Source organism: Cricetulus griseus, assembly GCF_003668045.3.
Source record: "Cricetulus griseus strain 17A/GY chromosome 1 unlocalized genomic scaffold, alternate assembly CriGri-PICRH-1.0 chr1_1, whole genome shotgun sequence".
In the NCBI taxonomy this organism is placed as follows: Eukaryota; Metazoa; Chordata; class Mammalia; order Rodentia; family Cricetidae; genus Cricetulus; species Cricetulus griseus.
Window position 1 is genome coordinate 153,206,004 of NW_023276807.1, and position 14,231 is coordinate 153,220,234.

The 14,231-nt window shown below is 38.3% G+C and overlaps 1 protein-coding gene and 1 pseudogene across 1 annotated transcript; one reads left to right on the forward strand and one right to left on the reverse strand.

Moving 5' to 3' along the window:
• Positions 1-336: 336 nt before the first annotated feature.
• Positions 337-5,428, forward strand: LOC103161402 (submaxillary gland androgen-regulated protein 3B-like). Its single transcript, XM_027389236.1, has 2 exons — positions 337-390; positions 5,063-5,428. The coding sequence occupies exons 1-2, from the start codon at positions 337-339 to the stop codon at positions 5,426-5,428; spliced, it is 420 nt and encodes a 139-aa protein (XP_027245037.1).
• A 2,820-nt stretch (positions 5,429-8,248) lies between these two features.
• Positions 8,249-9,293, reverse strand: LOC100769623 (annotated as a pseudogene).
• Between the last annotated feature and the right edge of the window lie 4,938 nt (positions 9,294-14,231).

Sequence of the window (14,231 nt, forward strand, 5' to 3'; positions counted from 1 at the left end):
AGATAATGATTGCTAAGAGAAAAGCTTTCCTTTGGAAAGTTTCTGTTGCTCAGAGTCTTCATGGACAAATATCTGGCATTCTCTCCAGCACCAGCTCACAAGTCACATGTGAAAACCAGATCCATCATTATATAGGCAAATGTTATGAGCTGACCATCCTACCCCACTAATACTGAGTCCAAGATAATGGTAAATTATCTTGATAAAGGAAAATTATCTTAAGATGCACTGCACTACATATACACCAAGTGTTGAGACACATCACAAATAATGCCATTTAGTTTTTCAAAGGAACGATAATCTGTCACTGTGCTTACTTTCAGGAGCTACCAAAAGATGAAACCCCTGTATTTTGTCTTGGGCCTATGGATTCTTGGCACATGTTTCCTGGTAAGTATCACTAATCCCTACCACAAATCTTAATATTCTCTTGTTAACTTTTACTTTAGACATTTAAACATTATTTATCTGCCTTCCCTAATATGTGGGAGCTGAAAATTACTGATGAGATGCCACTCTATTCATTTAAATTACACTTGGAAATTCAGCTTTAGTTGAGTAATCACATATTGGATGCTCAGATCTATAAACATATACAGATTTATTACACAGACAAATACTGTGTGTTCCTATATCTAGCAACTGCACAGGTAGCTATTTTTGGTCTGCTCTTAAAACTGGCCTTTAACATATCCATGTCCTCAGAATACAAGAAGAAAATGAGCTATTATTTTAAAAGGTAATGTTTGAATTATCTAAACAATCATTTCCTTATAAAAATGAATTTGGTGAGCATTCTAATCCTACAAGCAATTCAATGCAATAGTATACATTGGATAAGTCTTTTGATGAGTTAGTTGAATGAGACTTAATATGATTAAAAATTGTGGCCTTCAATTGGAAAGGTATAGTTTTTCATTAGAGCAGAGAAATTGTCAATCATCTTGAGTATTTGTTATATGTAATTTTCAGTTGTTTCTACTTATTATCTCATTTAAACCTCAAAGATAATATGACAAAGAGTCTATTATTAACCAGAATATGCTATAAGCTTATATACAAGGGATCTGTGTTTTAGCTATATTGTTCTTGAACCATAAATGAAAGAGATTATCTCCAACTACAGACCCCTTAACAGGATAGTTTTTCTTCCTAGGACAACCTTTTCATCATTTTTAAATCCACTAATTTAATCCACAAGTGAGATTGATCCCAGGGTGATCAGATGCCTGTGAAATGGAACCCCATGTATCCAATATCTGCCATTATTCAATGAACTCCAAAACTCAGAGAGGGCACTGATCCCATAGACATGTCTTAATATATTATATTTCACTAGTAATATCAATAAAAGAGTTATTCTGGCATGTTGGGGGCAGGAGTCAAACAGAAACATGAGAGGACAAAGACAATGAATTTAACAAATCTTACTGCCTTTAGTATGGAGTTCCAGTAAAGTAAAGAGGTAACAGTAAAGCCAGCCATGTAGACTCTTTAGCACAAGATTTTCATTAGGGAAATGCAATGTTTATTTTCTGTGGAATGCCTTTGACCTCTGCACACTTTAGTTAAGGGAGAAGCAAAAAACAATAGAATGATTAGGTCAAATGAAAAAGTCATAATGATACAAATAAAGAAGCAGAAGAGATGAGAGATGTTGATAACTGGATAAATAGAATTCAGGGGACAGACACAAAGCTGTGAGATGGTATTAGGTGAAGGGACATAGGTTGTGGTCATTTTCTAAATGAAACATGCTAGTTAAAAGAAGTGGCATAAAGTTACAGTAAGTAAAAGAAAAAAGACCATGTCCACGAGGAAACAACAGAAAAGTTGTTCTCTGAAATCATTAGTGACTTCAAAGGTTCATAGCATAGACTGGGAAGGGGGTTCATTTCTACCTGATGCAATCTCTTGGTGAAAGAAGAGGTACTGCATCTGCAGGTAAATATGGGGCCTCGGGATGAGGTAGAAAACTGTGGGAAAAAAGTTGGTGTCGACATGAAATAGTGTAAGCCTCTGTAAAACTGGAGAGGGCAGACCAAAGAAATTTGAGGATTACAAGGCAGTACTGAAGACCATAAACCTCTTTACATTGCCTTTGGCATTTTCTACCATTGTTCATGAAATTCAACTTGAGGAGAAGGTTTTTAGGGCATACCTAAAATTTAGAATTAGTCAGGGCATTGTGTCAGATGAACAAATTAAATAAAGATCTCCACATTTAAGTGAATGAATCTGTCTCCTAGCAAACCATCAGCTCCAAGCAAGCTAGACTTAGAATCAGCAGTGTGGGACAAGGAACCTCTGGTTGGCATGGCCCTTTGTGTTTTGTGGGGTTTTTGTAATATTTTTTATTAGTTCAAATTAGGAACAAGCTTGCTTCACATGTCAATCCCTTCTCCCTCTCCCTCCCCTCCCCCCTACCCTTCCCCTCAACCTCCCACCTGCCCCTCACCCCATCCACCCTCCACTCCCCAGGCTGGGTAGGGCCCTCGACAAGGGCTCCCCAAAAGTCCACCACATCGTCCTGGCCAGCCTAGGCCCTCCCCCATGTGTCCAGGCCGAGACGTGGGATGGGGTCTCAAAGTCCCTTCTTATACCAGAGAAAAATACCAGAGTTCCCCTAGAGTGCAGAGGCCTCCTCATTGACATCCATGTTCAGGGGTCTGGATCAGTCCTGTGCTGGCCTCCCAGACAGCAGCCTGGGGTCCATGTGCTCCCCCTTGTTCAGGCCAGCTGTTTCTGTGGGTTTCACCAGCCTGGTCCTGACCCTTTTGATCTTCATTCCTCCCTCTCTGCAACTGGGTTCCAGAGTTCAGTTCAGTGTATATCTGTGGGTGTCTGCCTCTGCTTCCATCAGCCACTGGATGAGGGCTCTAGGACGGTATAAAAAGTACTCATAAGTCTTATCGTAGGGGAAGGGCATTTAGGCTATCCTCTCTGCCATTGCCTGGATTGTCAGTTCGTGTCATCCTTGTAGATCTCTGGAAATCTCCCTAGTGCCAGATCTCTTCTCGGACCTATAATGGCTCCCTCTGATATGGTATCTCTCATCCTGTTCTCCTCTATTCTTCCCCCAACTCAGCATTTCTGCTCCTCCATTTCCTCCTCTCCCCTCTTCTCCTCCTGTTTTATAGTCTCCCAAGTTCATTTCAAATCCTGCCTTGTCAGTGAAACAATTCTTAACCTTTTATCTATCTAAAACTAAGCAACTTCCTAATGCATTCTCTCCTGCAATGACTTTCATCTCTTTTTCCTTTAATGTTACACATTATGAAAAAAAAATCATTAAACTGGATGTTAGCATAGTTAATGATAGTACCTAGTATTCAACAAGTACTGTACCAAGGAAAGGACTGCCTTGATATTTAATTGCTAAATAAAATTGCTTACAGCAAATGACTTTATGAAAAGGTCTTTAGGCATGACTAACAATATCCCACAACTCATTTGACAGACTCCATGATGTGAAAACACATATGAATGTCAATTTCCAAAAGTGGAAACAGAGTTGCTTCAAACATGATATAGAGTCATACGACAGAGGCAAGACTCCAACTACAACATTTACACTACAGAGGCTACTAGTCTTCTTCACTTTGGCCTATTTTGGCTACCTTGTATTGTAGCTTCCCATTCTATAGAGTCACATTAAACATATCTGTACCTCTCACCACTGCTATGCTAGCATATGTAGAAAAGTATAAACTCTATGGCATGTTTCACAATTTATTGGAATTAAAACCTAGAACAACCCTAAGCTCTTGAATGAGATAGATATTCCCTAATCCTTTAGGTCAACTACTTCCATTTGGGATTGATGTCACTGACCAGGTCTACTAACACCCAAACTTAAGATTTTTGTTCATGACATTTTCTTTCTCTTCAATACCATCTAATTTTCATCAAGAACAGAGAGGAAAAACATTTTTTATTGACTTTCAGGATTTTTGACTTGGAAAGGTGTAACAGTTCTCTGTTGATTCATAATAAATAACCACAAATTATGACTTTAAAAAAATTTGTTCATCAAGCCGGGTGTCAGTGGTACATGCCTTTAATCCCAGCACTCAGGAGGCAGAGGCAGACGGATCTCTGTGAGTTCGAGGCCAGTCTAGTCTACAGAGTGAGTACCAGGATAGGCTCCAAAGCTACACAGAGAAACCCTGTCTGGAAAAACCAAAAAAAAAAAAATCTGCTCATCATGGCATAGTCTACACTTGGCTTAGCTGTGTTCTCTTCTCAAGTGCCTCACAAGGCAGAAGAGGAACCCTGAAGGTTTGCTCCATTCTCCATCTCAAGGTCATCCTTTCCACAGTTCAGATTCCATCCCATTATTGCAGCATTGAATGGCCTCAAATTTGTTTATTAATATTTTAATTAACCATAAAGTAAATACTTTTCTATGTGTGATTTTCATATTCTATTTGGGTGCATTTTCCCCTTACCCTGGTTCCTATTGCTACTTTTCCTCTTTGGACCCTTTTGTACTCGTATTTTTCCTTATTTTTTGATCTATTATGCTCCCAACATTCTTCCTTAAAGCTTATTTTCCAACTTTAAAAGAAAATAAAGTATGAAAATTTCAGAAAAATAAATGGAACTAGAAATTTTCAAAAATACACTAACCCATGCTCAGTAAAACAACACGATTTATTCTCCCTTAGAGCCTAATCTCTAAATCTTAAATATGTGTACTGAAACCATGGTTTATAATGGATACCAAACAGGACACTAAAAAATGGCCATGAGATGATTCTCTGCTTTCTTGCTGGCCATAAGACTATATGGCCTTATTGTCATATGTTTCTCTCCAATACAGAGAACCTTTATTAAAAGTTAATAGACCATTTGGTATAATATGAAATCTCTAGTCTCTTCTGCCTCCAGCACTATAGAACTAAAGAAGAACATAAGTGATAAAATCAAGCCACCGAATGTCTTTGGAGACTGGGCCTATTAGGGACCATCTTAAACTTTAACCCACCCCAAAAAGTGTATGCACTGATAACTGTCTGAAATATCTAGTTTATAATTGTTTACTTCCTTACTCCCACAGTCTGGTGAGTGTCATAGAGGCCCCAGAGGACGATATGATCCTAGAAGACCACCGCCGCCTCCTCCTCCTCCTCCTGGTCCCTTTGGTCCAGGATTTCCTAGACCACATCCTCCTTTCTTTGTTCCTGGATTTGTTGGACCACTACCTCCTCCACCCTTTGGTCCATATCCACCTTTCATACCAAGACCTCCACAACCCAGACCTCCAACCAATCCTCCTGCCACTCCTCCTCCACCTCCTCCCACAACACAAGCAAATACAACACCTAGTGCCAATACCCCCCTAACTACTACTGCTGCCTCAAATTCCACTGGTGATTTTTTTAGATGGTGGCAAGAATTAATTACCCTTTGGCGGTTAGGGTGACCTGCTCCAAAGCACTGTGAAATTTTGGAATAAATAATTGTTAAAGGCTTAAGAATTAACCCATTCCCAAGCATTATACAAATGAAAATAAAGAGCTGAGCAGCATTACAAAGTGTCTATTGTTGTCATCAGAATGATTCCCATACCATCTACTGTGTCACTTGAATAAAAGTAATCCTTCCAGAAACCTAATTTTATACCATGGGGCAAAGTGGTCATTGGGGGAATATAATGCCTGAACATATAGCATAGAATTGTGAAGATAGATGAATAGATAAGTCTTTATTGTCATTGTCAAATAATTACAATTCACAGAACATGTTAGTATATATTGAAACTATTCCTCTACACAGCATGTTCCTGAAAATTCATGGGTACTATATCATCATTATATTTGACCCTAGGTAGATTCTGCATCCAGGGATTCAACCAACCTTGCACGAAAAACATTCAGAAAATATATATTCTAGAAGAATCTTAAAATGCTGACATTGGTACAGGGGTGAAGGATATATAAGGGATTTGATTTTTTAGCATTAAGTATGAGGAGCACAAGCATGGAGAGTAGGCAGGCATCCACATGCTTATCACACATGCTTTGGGGAGAATAAGACAGAAAGATCACAAGTTTGAGACTAGGAAAAAAAAAAAACAGGAAGACCCTGTCTCACAAAGGAAAAGTGGAAACTCTACCAAAAGTCTTGGTGAGAAATAGTTGCTTAGGCCAGGATAACATCAATAGGCACAGGGAAAAGTGGTTAGGTCAAGGACATAGCCTCTCACTCCCACCCCCCCCCCAAAAAAATCAAAAATGATTAGATGGTCTGTTAAATCTGGAATATGAAAATGAGAATCTAGATTTACTCTGAAAATGTTTTCATTTTTTGTTTGTTTTTCAATTTTTTTCTTTTTTTATTTTAAAAGAATATTTTCTTACTTTTACATACCAATCCCAGTTCCCACTCTCTCCCATCCACATGTTTTCCCACCTTTCCCCCAGCCCACCCTCATCGACTCCTCAAAGAGGCTAAGGCTTCCCATGGGAGTCAATGAACTCTAGTGCATCACATTGAGGCAGGTTTTCTTAAGCAACCATGTCAACAGGCACTTAGTGAGCAAAGTGATAGGACTTTGCTGAGTCTGTTCAAAGATGAAGACCGACCTATTGACATTCCTGTTGGTCATTCCTACTTTGATGATTTTCAGTGCTGCTTTGTAATTCTCACTTCACAATGGCAGCATGATGAGGCTGTATCTACTTTGATGTCAGCCATCATCACCAGGTACAGATGGATTAACACCAAACCAAGTGTCTATCATGTGCACAATGATCACAACTTCAGTTTGATAGAGTGCCTATGGAATCTTCAACTGTCCAGAAAATGCTTTGGAAATATATATCAAAGAAATGATTATAGAAATAAATATCTAAAAATAGTAATTTTAACCATTGCCCCTCGGATGGGAAGGTATTTTGCAGTTCGGAGCCACAGAATACCATAAGTCACCATAAGAGTAGCAGTTTACAGCCCTGCTCCAGAGAAAGGTCTCTCCAGTGCAAATGTAACAACTTTGCCTTGGTGGGGCAGGGTTTCCCAAGAACTTGTTACAGCTCTGTTCAACTCTTCTGTGGAGAAGTGTTCATCTCTTCTCAGGTCCCCTGGATTGTAACAGCTCTGCTCCTCTAGGGGAAAGTTTCCCCAGTGAAAATGATACGGTTCTAATTCCATTACTCTGATAAAATGAAAGTTGTTACAGTTAGACTCTGTTCTACCAAAATGTCACACCACCCAAAAAAACCTCTCAAGAAATTGATTAGGAGATTCCAGGAGGGGTGGCTGTCTGGGTTGAGAAACAGCAGCAAACTGAACAGGGCACAAAGTTTATATAGAGTTTCTGGTGGGAGTTCTTTTCAGGGAGGCTTGGGATTGGTGGATTTTTGTGGTCCGATTCTGGGAAAAGCACAAGGATTAGTGGGATTTCATGCTCAGGAGTGGTGGCATTTCAAGCTCAGGAATTGGTAGGATTCTGTGCTCAAGGACTGGTGGAATTTGCAATCTGATTCTGGAGCAAGCTCAAGAATTGGTGCAATTTCAAGCCCTGGTCCTGGGATTAAGTCAGATCAGAGTGTTTTTCTTTGACCTTTTCCACCATACAGTAATTTTGAAAAACATCAAAGACCTCAGTAAATTCTTAAAGTGAGGGAAATGTTGGTCAAAGATAATAATAATATGAAACCAAGTTGTCAGAAGAAAGCCAATTTCCTTCTTTCTGGACACACAACAAAATAATGCTTCTAGATGTTCTTGCAGTAGCATGTGGCTATGTGCCAAAATAGCCAGGGGAATGAAAAAAAAAAATGCTTCACTTGTAGGAGCTATAACCCTATAAGCCCTTCCATGGTCTTTCCCTGCCTGGTGTTCTTCTGATGATTTTCCATGAAACCCTTTAAAATCCTAGGCTGAAGATGATGTAATTGCCACCAACATTCTTGTACTCTGAAAGACCCAGTATAAATAATTCTCCCCAAACTTAACTCTGATTATCTATGATATCAATAAAATATTACATATTCAATAGAGTGAATCATGCTTTGAGATACTATGCAGTACATTTACTCGTGCAAACCTGCCTATCTTGCAATTTGGTACCATATTTGAAGTGGCCTATTGTATCTCCAAAGACTGAGAGACAGAGACAGAGAGAGGTGCCATTAACCAAAACTACTCTAGCAATCAACTAGTGAGTACACATGCATATTTAACTAATAACATACAAATCTAAAAGTTTATCACTCAGTACCAATTCTTCAGAAATAGTTTACAAAATAAACATTTCCTTGCCTACTGAGTGTGAACTTAGGAGAAGTTTTAAACAGTCAGTTTTCTTCCTCCACCTCCTTAGAAATATTTGTACAAAGTACCACATCACCATGTTAAACTTCTTAAGTTCCATCTGAAAACAGCGCTGGAGGCAGAGGACAGAGCCCATGTGTCCTGTTAGCACTTTCAATCATCCCAAGCTGGTTTTATCCCGGATCTTGAAAAAGTTGTCTCGGAAGCCACGGATAATTTTGTCATCATCATACTGCCAACAGTAAACATCTTTACTATTTTCAGAGCGGCACTGGATCCTCTGCAAGTTATGTTGACCACACAGCCAATTCGATTCTTTGGTCTCTATGTCCGGGATAATTTTTGAGTATAACGATCCATAAAATGAATTGGGAGGACCATCTGTGGGTCTGTTTTTAAACAAGTACTGATGTCACTCTCTTCTCTCTGGGAGGCCCTTCCAGAAAGGGCACCATCCTCTCAATCAGCTTCTTCCACAGCATCCCTTCTGAGATCATTGCTGCCATTCTTTACACACCAGCTCTGCTGCACACAGAGACCTGGCATCCAGATAGGAAAGGATGTTTTCTGCTATGTGATCTAAACCTTGTTCTGGTAAGGAAGCGGTAAAGTCCCGCTGTAACATGGGCTTAAGGTAAGAGTTAATGTGTCCATGCTGATAACGACACATTCGTGAGATAAGTAAGGTGCTCCACAAATTCCACCTGATCTGATTCAGACCACTGGTCAAAGTTCTTAATGCACAAGTCCTTTTTCTTTCTGGTAGTTCCCCTCTGATGGCTTCTTTCTGGAGACAATCACAGATGATGTTCAGTTACTTATCTGCCAAAGATCACCTTTCTTTGGGGATACATCTTCATTTTGATCTTTCGTAACTGAAGTGCTCTGACAGGCATAGGTCCTGGGCTCAATTCTCAAGCAAACACACCCAGCATTCCGAGAATTAAACAGTATAAATTTTCATCCACGAGCTCGATGGTCTTGTCCTCAATTACCGAGTCGGGTTCCATGACTGCCCCAGAGGCCCCGCCTGGCTCTCCCAGCTCAGCAGCGAACAACCTGGTCAGAGGGGAGGTGGCAGCGGCAGCGGTGGGGGCTGCTCTCGCACCCACTCTAGCTCCAGTGCCTGTTTCTTGCCTTCTACTAGGGAGACAGGAACAGCCAACAACAAACTAGAAAAGTCATTCCAATTCATTCTAGCTGACTCACTGGAATGACCACCAGGAAGCTGCATGGACAGAGACCTCCCTACAATTGACCATCCACACTACCCTCATGTCCTCTAACATTCATGTCCAACTAACAAGCAACACCTGGATTCCAATGAGTGGCGCTCAACACAAAACCGCAAGCTTGCTTAAAACATTAATTTTTTTTAATTTTGTACATAATTAGATGGTGTAGTTCTCAAGAATGAACTTTGTAGAAAACAATGTTGTGTCAAAAAAGGTGTATACCACCTTCAACTCTAGCACTTCCCAAGAAGACCACATGCAGCTGAGGCAGAATTATATAAAGCTACAAGAGGGGTACAAGCAGGGGAGTATCAGGAATCTTTGGTCTACGGACCCTCCCTAACACTCATTCTATGAGGAAACATAGTCTTATTAGCTGTCAGTAAGCACAGGGACTCTGTGAACATTATACTGGTGAAAACTGACCAGAGAACCAAATTCTTCTACACATTGATACCTATTTATTAGAAAAACTACATCTAATAAGTGATGATATTCACTAACAATAATAAGACTATATCAACAACTCGAAATTTCTATGACTAAAAGCAGATGTTTCTTTAAATATTGTGTAAGAATTTATCTAGTCCAGTCTTTCATAGCCAATTTTAATTAAAATAACTCTTGAGAAATGGATTTTGTTTGTAATACAAGTGTGTGTCTGCCTGCTTCTGAAACTCTAATCTTTGTTGCCTGTGACCCATGGAGGAGTTATTTCAATTCTGTCAATGTCTCTTCTTAAGTCTTTCACAATCAGTGATCCATGCAATGATAAATCACTTTAAAACAGTTGACTAAAAATGTATCTCGCATCAAAACAATATATACACCAAGCACAAAGAAAGGCTTTTTATCCTTTTATTAAAATGGGCATGTTACTAGAGAACATACGATTCAGGACATGTAATATATACACTGAGCTCTCTGGCTACCTGATATTTCCACCAATGTATTTGAAAAGTGCTTCTTTTTTTTTTTTTTCTTTTTTGGTTTTTCTGAGACAGGGTTTCTCTGTGACTTTGGAGGTTGTCCTGCAACTAGCTCCTGTAGACCAGGCTAGTTTCAAACTCACAGAGATCTGCCTGCCTCTGCCTCTGCCTCCCGAGTGCTGGGACTAAAGGCGTGCGCCACCACCACCCAGCTCAAAAAGTGCTTCTTGATTTATAACTTTTTTGTTCTGTTGCCATAAAAATTTCATGAAACTTTTGCCACATGGGAACCTGAAATTTGGGGTAACTTACATCTGTGAATACTGGCTACAGTCACACATATATGGCCGCAGAACTGTCTCTTTTCCTCCTTTGATATGAGACTCATTCTATTGACAGTTTCAGGAACAGAGAGTTCAAGGATCTAACCATGCAAGGTATTGCTGTGAAATAATCCTTTGTACACTGTGAAGCCTTGTCACTCAAATTGGTTTGATAAAAAGCTGATTGGCCGGTAGCCAGACAGGAATTATACACAGGACAACCAAACTAGGAAAATGATGGGAGAAGAGTGGATTCAGAGAAGACACCAGTGAACAGCCACAGAAGCAGGATGCATAGAAAATGAATTAACAAGCCATGAGCCATGTACCAAAGCAAAGATAAGAAATATGAGTTAATTTAGATGTAAGTATTAGCTAGTAACAACCCTGAACAATTGGCCAAGCCTGTAATTAATATTTAGCCTCTGAGTGATGAGAGCAGCTGCAGGACAGGAAAAATCTACCTACATGATACCTACCACTATGACCTGTGATACAATTCACCAAGGACTGTTTCCCATCCTCTGAGGGACCCTCTTTGGGAACATCTTTGTATCTCTCAACCACAGAATCTGACAGGTTGCTTTTCAAACCAGATATGAAGATATTGATTCTAATCACAGCTTCCAGGATTACCTGAGTGGATGGGACTCAGAACAAAAGGTTACCACATTTAACACAATATAGACCACTGGTTCTCAGACTGTGGGTTTTGACCACTTTGACAAACCTCTATCTCCAAAATATTTACATTATGATTCATAACAGTAGAAAATTTTAGTTACTAAACAGCCTTCAAAACAATTTTATGGCTGGGGGTCACCCACAACATGAGGACTTGTATTAAAGGGTCAAAACATTAGAATGGTTGAGAACCAGTGCTCTAGACACTGCAGAGCCATTCCAATCACACCTATGTGACTGTGGAAGTAGACCCCTCCCACTAAGAGGACATAGTTAAGTATATCATCCTTAGAGAATGGCCTATCTACTCCTTCAAATGGCAAAAGTTCTCTCATGTATAAAGAGGACATGAAAAAAATAACACTTTTTTCTGTTCTATTCACACTGGTCCAAACTTATTTATACACTCATTACACTCATATGTTTCTCAAGATGCTATGCACACTCTAATCTAATTTTATATTTGTTTTCATCACCCTTTAGTCTGCTGTTGCACAAAACAAAAAAAAAACGAGAAGTTTTATCATGTTTCTGATTTTCTTTCACATTTCAATCAAAATCAAAACCCATTCATGCCTGGGAGTTAATAGATACAAATATTTTCTATTATTCTCAATCAACAAAATTAAATTAAGGAAGAGAATAACCCAAATATCAACATCTGTGAACCATATGTTTTATACCAAAAGTCTTAGCTACAGTTGCTCTCTGTGGGAACAGTTATTTATCTGCAATATACCAAAGTACAAGAATGATACTGAAAAACTGAATATTGACATATTGTAATCACCAGTTATAAACTGTGATTAAACAAATATGGGAATGTGGTTGAGTCTTACCACTTCTTCTTTAGTCTTCTTTTGAAAATAATTCAATTTGTATATATGTTGAAAATAACTCAATATCATCACATGTATTTAGACTCTTCTTCCCTCTCAAGAACAACATTATGATCAGCCTGTTAACATACTATGTTAACACGCAGATGGTTCTACACACACACATGAATCTACAAGAAACTAGGAAGTCTTTTAATCACCTTCTGATACAAAATACTGATGAAACAATCATAACCAAATAACTGTATAGCACATACAAGTAAGGGTTATATAAACACATTAAGTATTTATATAACAATTATAATGTATATTAAATATAGCTATATATATAAAGCTTTTGTTGTTTTGAAGTTCATGGAAAGTTGATTCCAGGACCTCCCAACAATACTAGACTCAATAGATACTCAAATCTCTTAAAGGGTCATGATACCTGAATATAGTATGTACATGTCTTCCTGAACATTTCAAATTCTTAATGGAACACTTCTTAATATTTTTATTTTATGCAATTTTAATCACCTCATTTTCACCCTTCACTTTACTCCCCCAAAGCTACACATATGCCCTTCCATTCTCTTTGAAATTCATGGCCTCTTTTCTCATTATATGTTGTTACATGTATTTCAAAATACATAAATACAATCTCATCTATCTGCTAATGTTTCTTGAACGTGTATGACCTCAGGAATGACCATTTGTTATTGGTTTTCCAACTGGAAGTCTCTTACCTGAGAAAGACTATTTTGCCCACTCTCAGCACTCCTTAGACAAACATGATATGTACTCACTCATATGTGGACCTAATTTATGATACATTGTAGTGACCATGCTTTATCAGAGCTGTTTTTAATGATGTTGCTCAGAATGGTTTCCTTCCAGATGATGAATGAGAAGCTAATTTAAAAAAAAAATAGTGCCAAGTACCACAAGAGTTTGTTTTCTGGGATTTTGTTTTTTACTTTTTGTTGTTGTTTTTTTAAATGGAGTGGGCTGGATGTCTCCACAATTTTGTTCAAATGACTGCAGAACCTGGAAAAACTGTTGCTGCTATTGATGCATAACATACTGCTATTACTGGTCATATATATATATATATATATATATATATATATATATGGAATTTTTGGAAACTTTAGCTGTGCTGTCAACTTTGGAAAAAAGTATCCCAGTTTAAAGTGTTGAGTTGGCATTGTACAGAAATTAACAGCCATGTTGGTCTAGAAATGTTGAACTTAATTTTTTTCCATTTGTACAGGGGTAACGCACTGTATTAAATATGTAAGGTCTTATCTACGTGGGTTTGATTACAAAAACTAATAAAGTATTCTCTAAATAAAAAAAAAAAGATTTTTTGTTCACGGCATTTTCTTTCCCTTCAATACCATCTAAGCTTTCATCAAGGTCCTATATGTCCAGAAAAAAGACTCAAACATTTTCTTGAACGACATTCAGGAATTTTTACTTAGAAACTTGTACATATTCTATTTCTGTGTAATAAATAACCACAATTAGGACTTTTTAAAAAACCTGTTCATCATAGCATAGTCAACATTTGGCTTAGTTGTATTCTCTTCTCAAGTGCCTCACAAGGCAGAAGTGGAACCTTGAAAGTTTGTTCCATTCTTCATCTCAGGGTCATCCTTTCCACAGTTCACAGATTCCATCCTTTACTGCAGCATTAATGGCTTCGACTTCATTCATTGTTATTTTTAAATTAACATAAAGTAACAGGTTGCCATATGTGATTTTCATATTCCATTTGAGTAGATTTTCTCACTACCCAGGTCCCTGTTCCCCCTTTTCCACACTGGACCCTTTTCAATCAATATTAATTTTTCTTGGTTTTATTATATTCCCAACATTTTCCCTTATTTTCCATCTTTAAAGGAAAATAAAATATGAAAACTTTTTAAAAATTAAAGTAACAAGAAAATTTTG

Coding starts and splice junctions, on each gene's coding strand:
- LOC103161402 (XM_027389236.1), top strand. CDS start 337: ATGAAACCCCTGTATTTTGTCTTGGGCCTATGGATTCTTGGCACATGT. Junction 391..5,062: donor TTCTTGGCACATGTTTCCTG/GTAAGTATCACT, acceptor TTACTCCCACAG/TCTGGTGAGTGTCATAGAGG.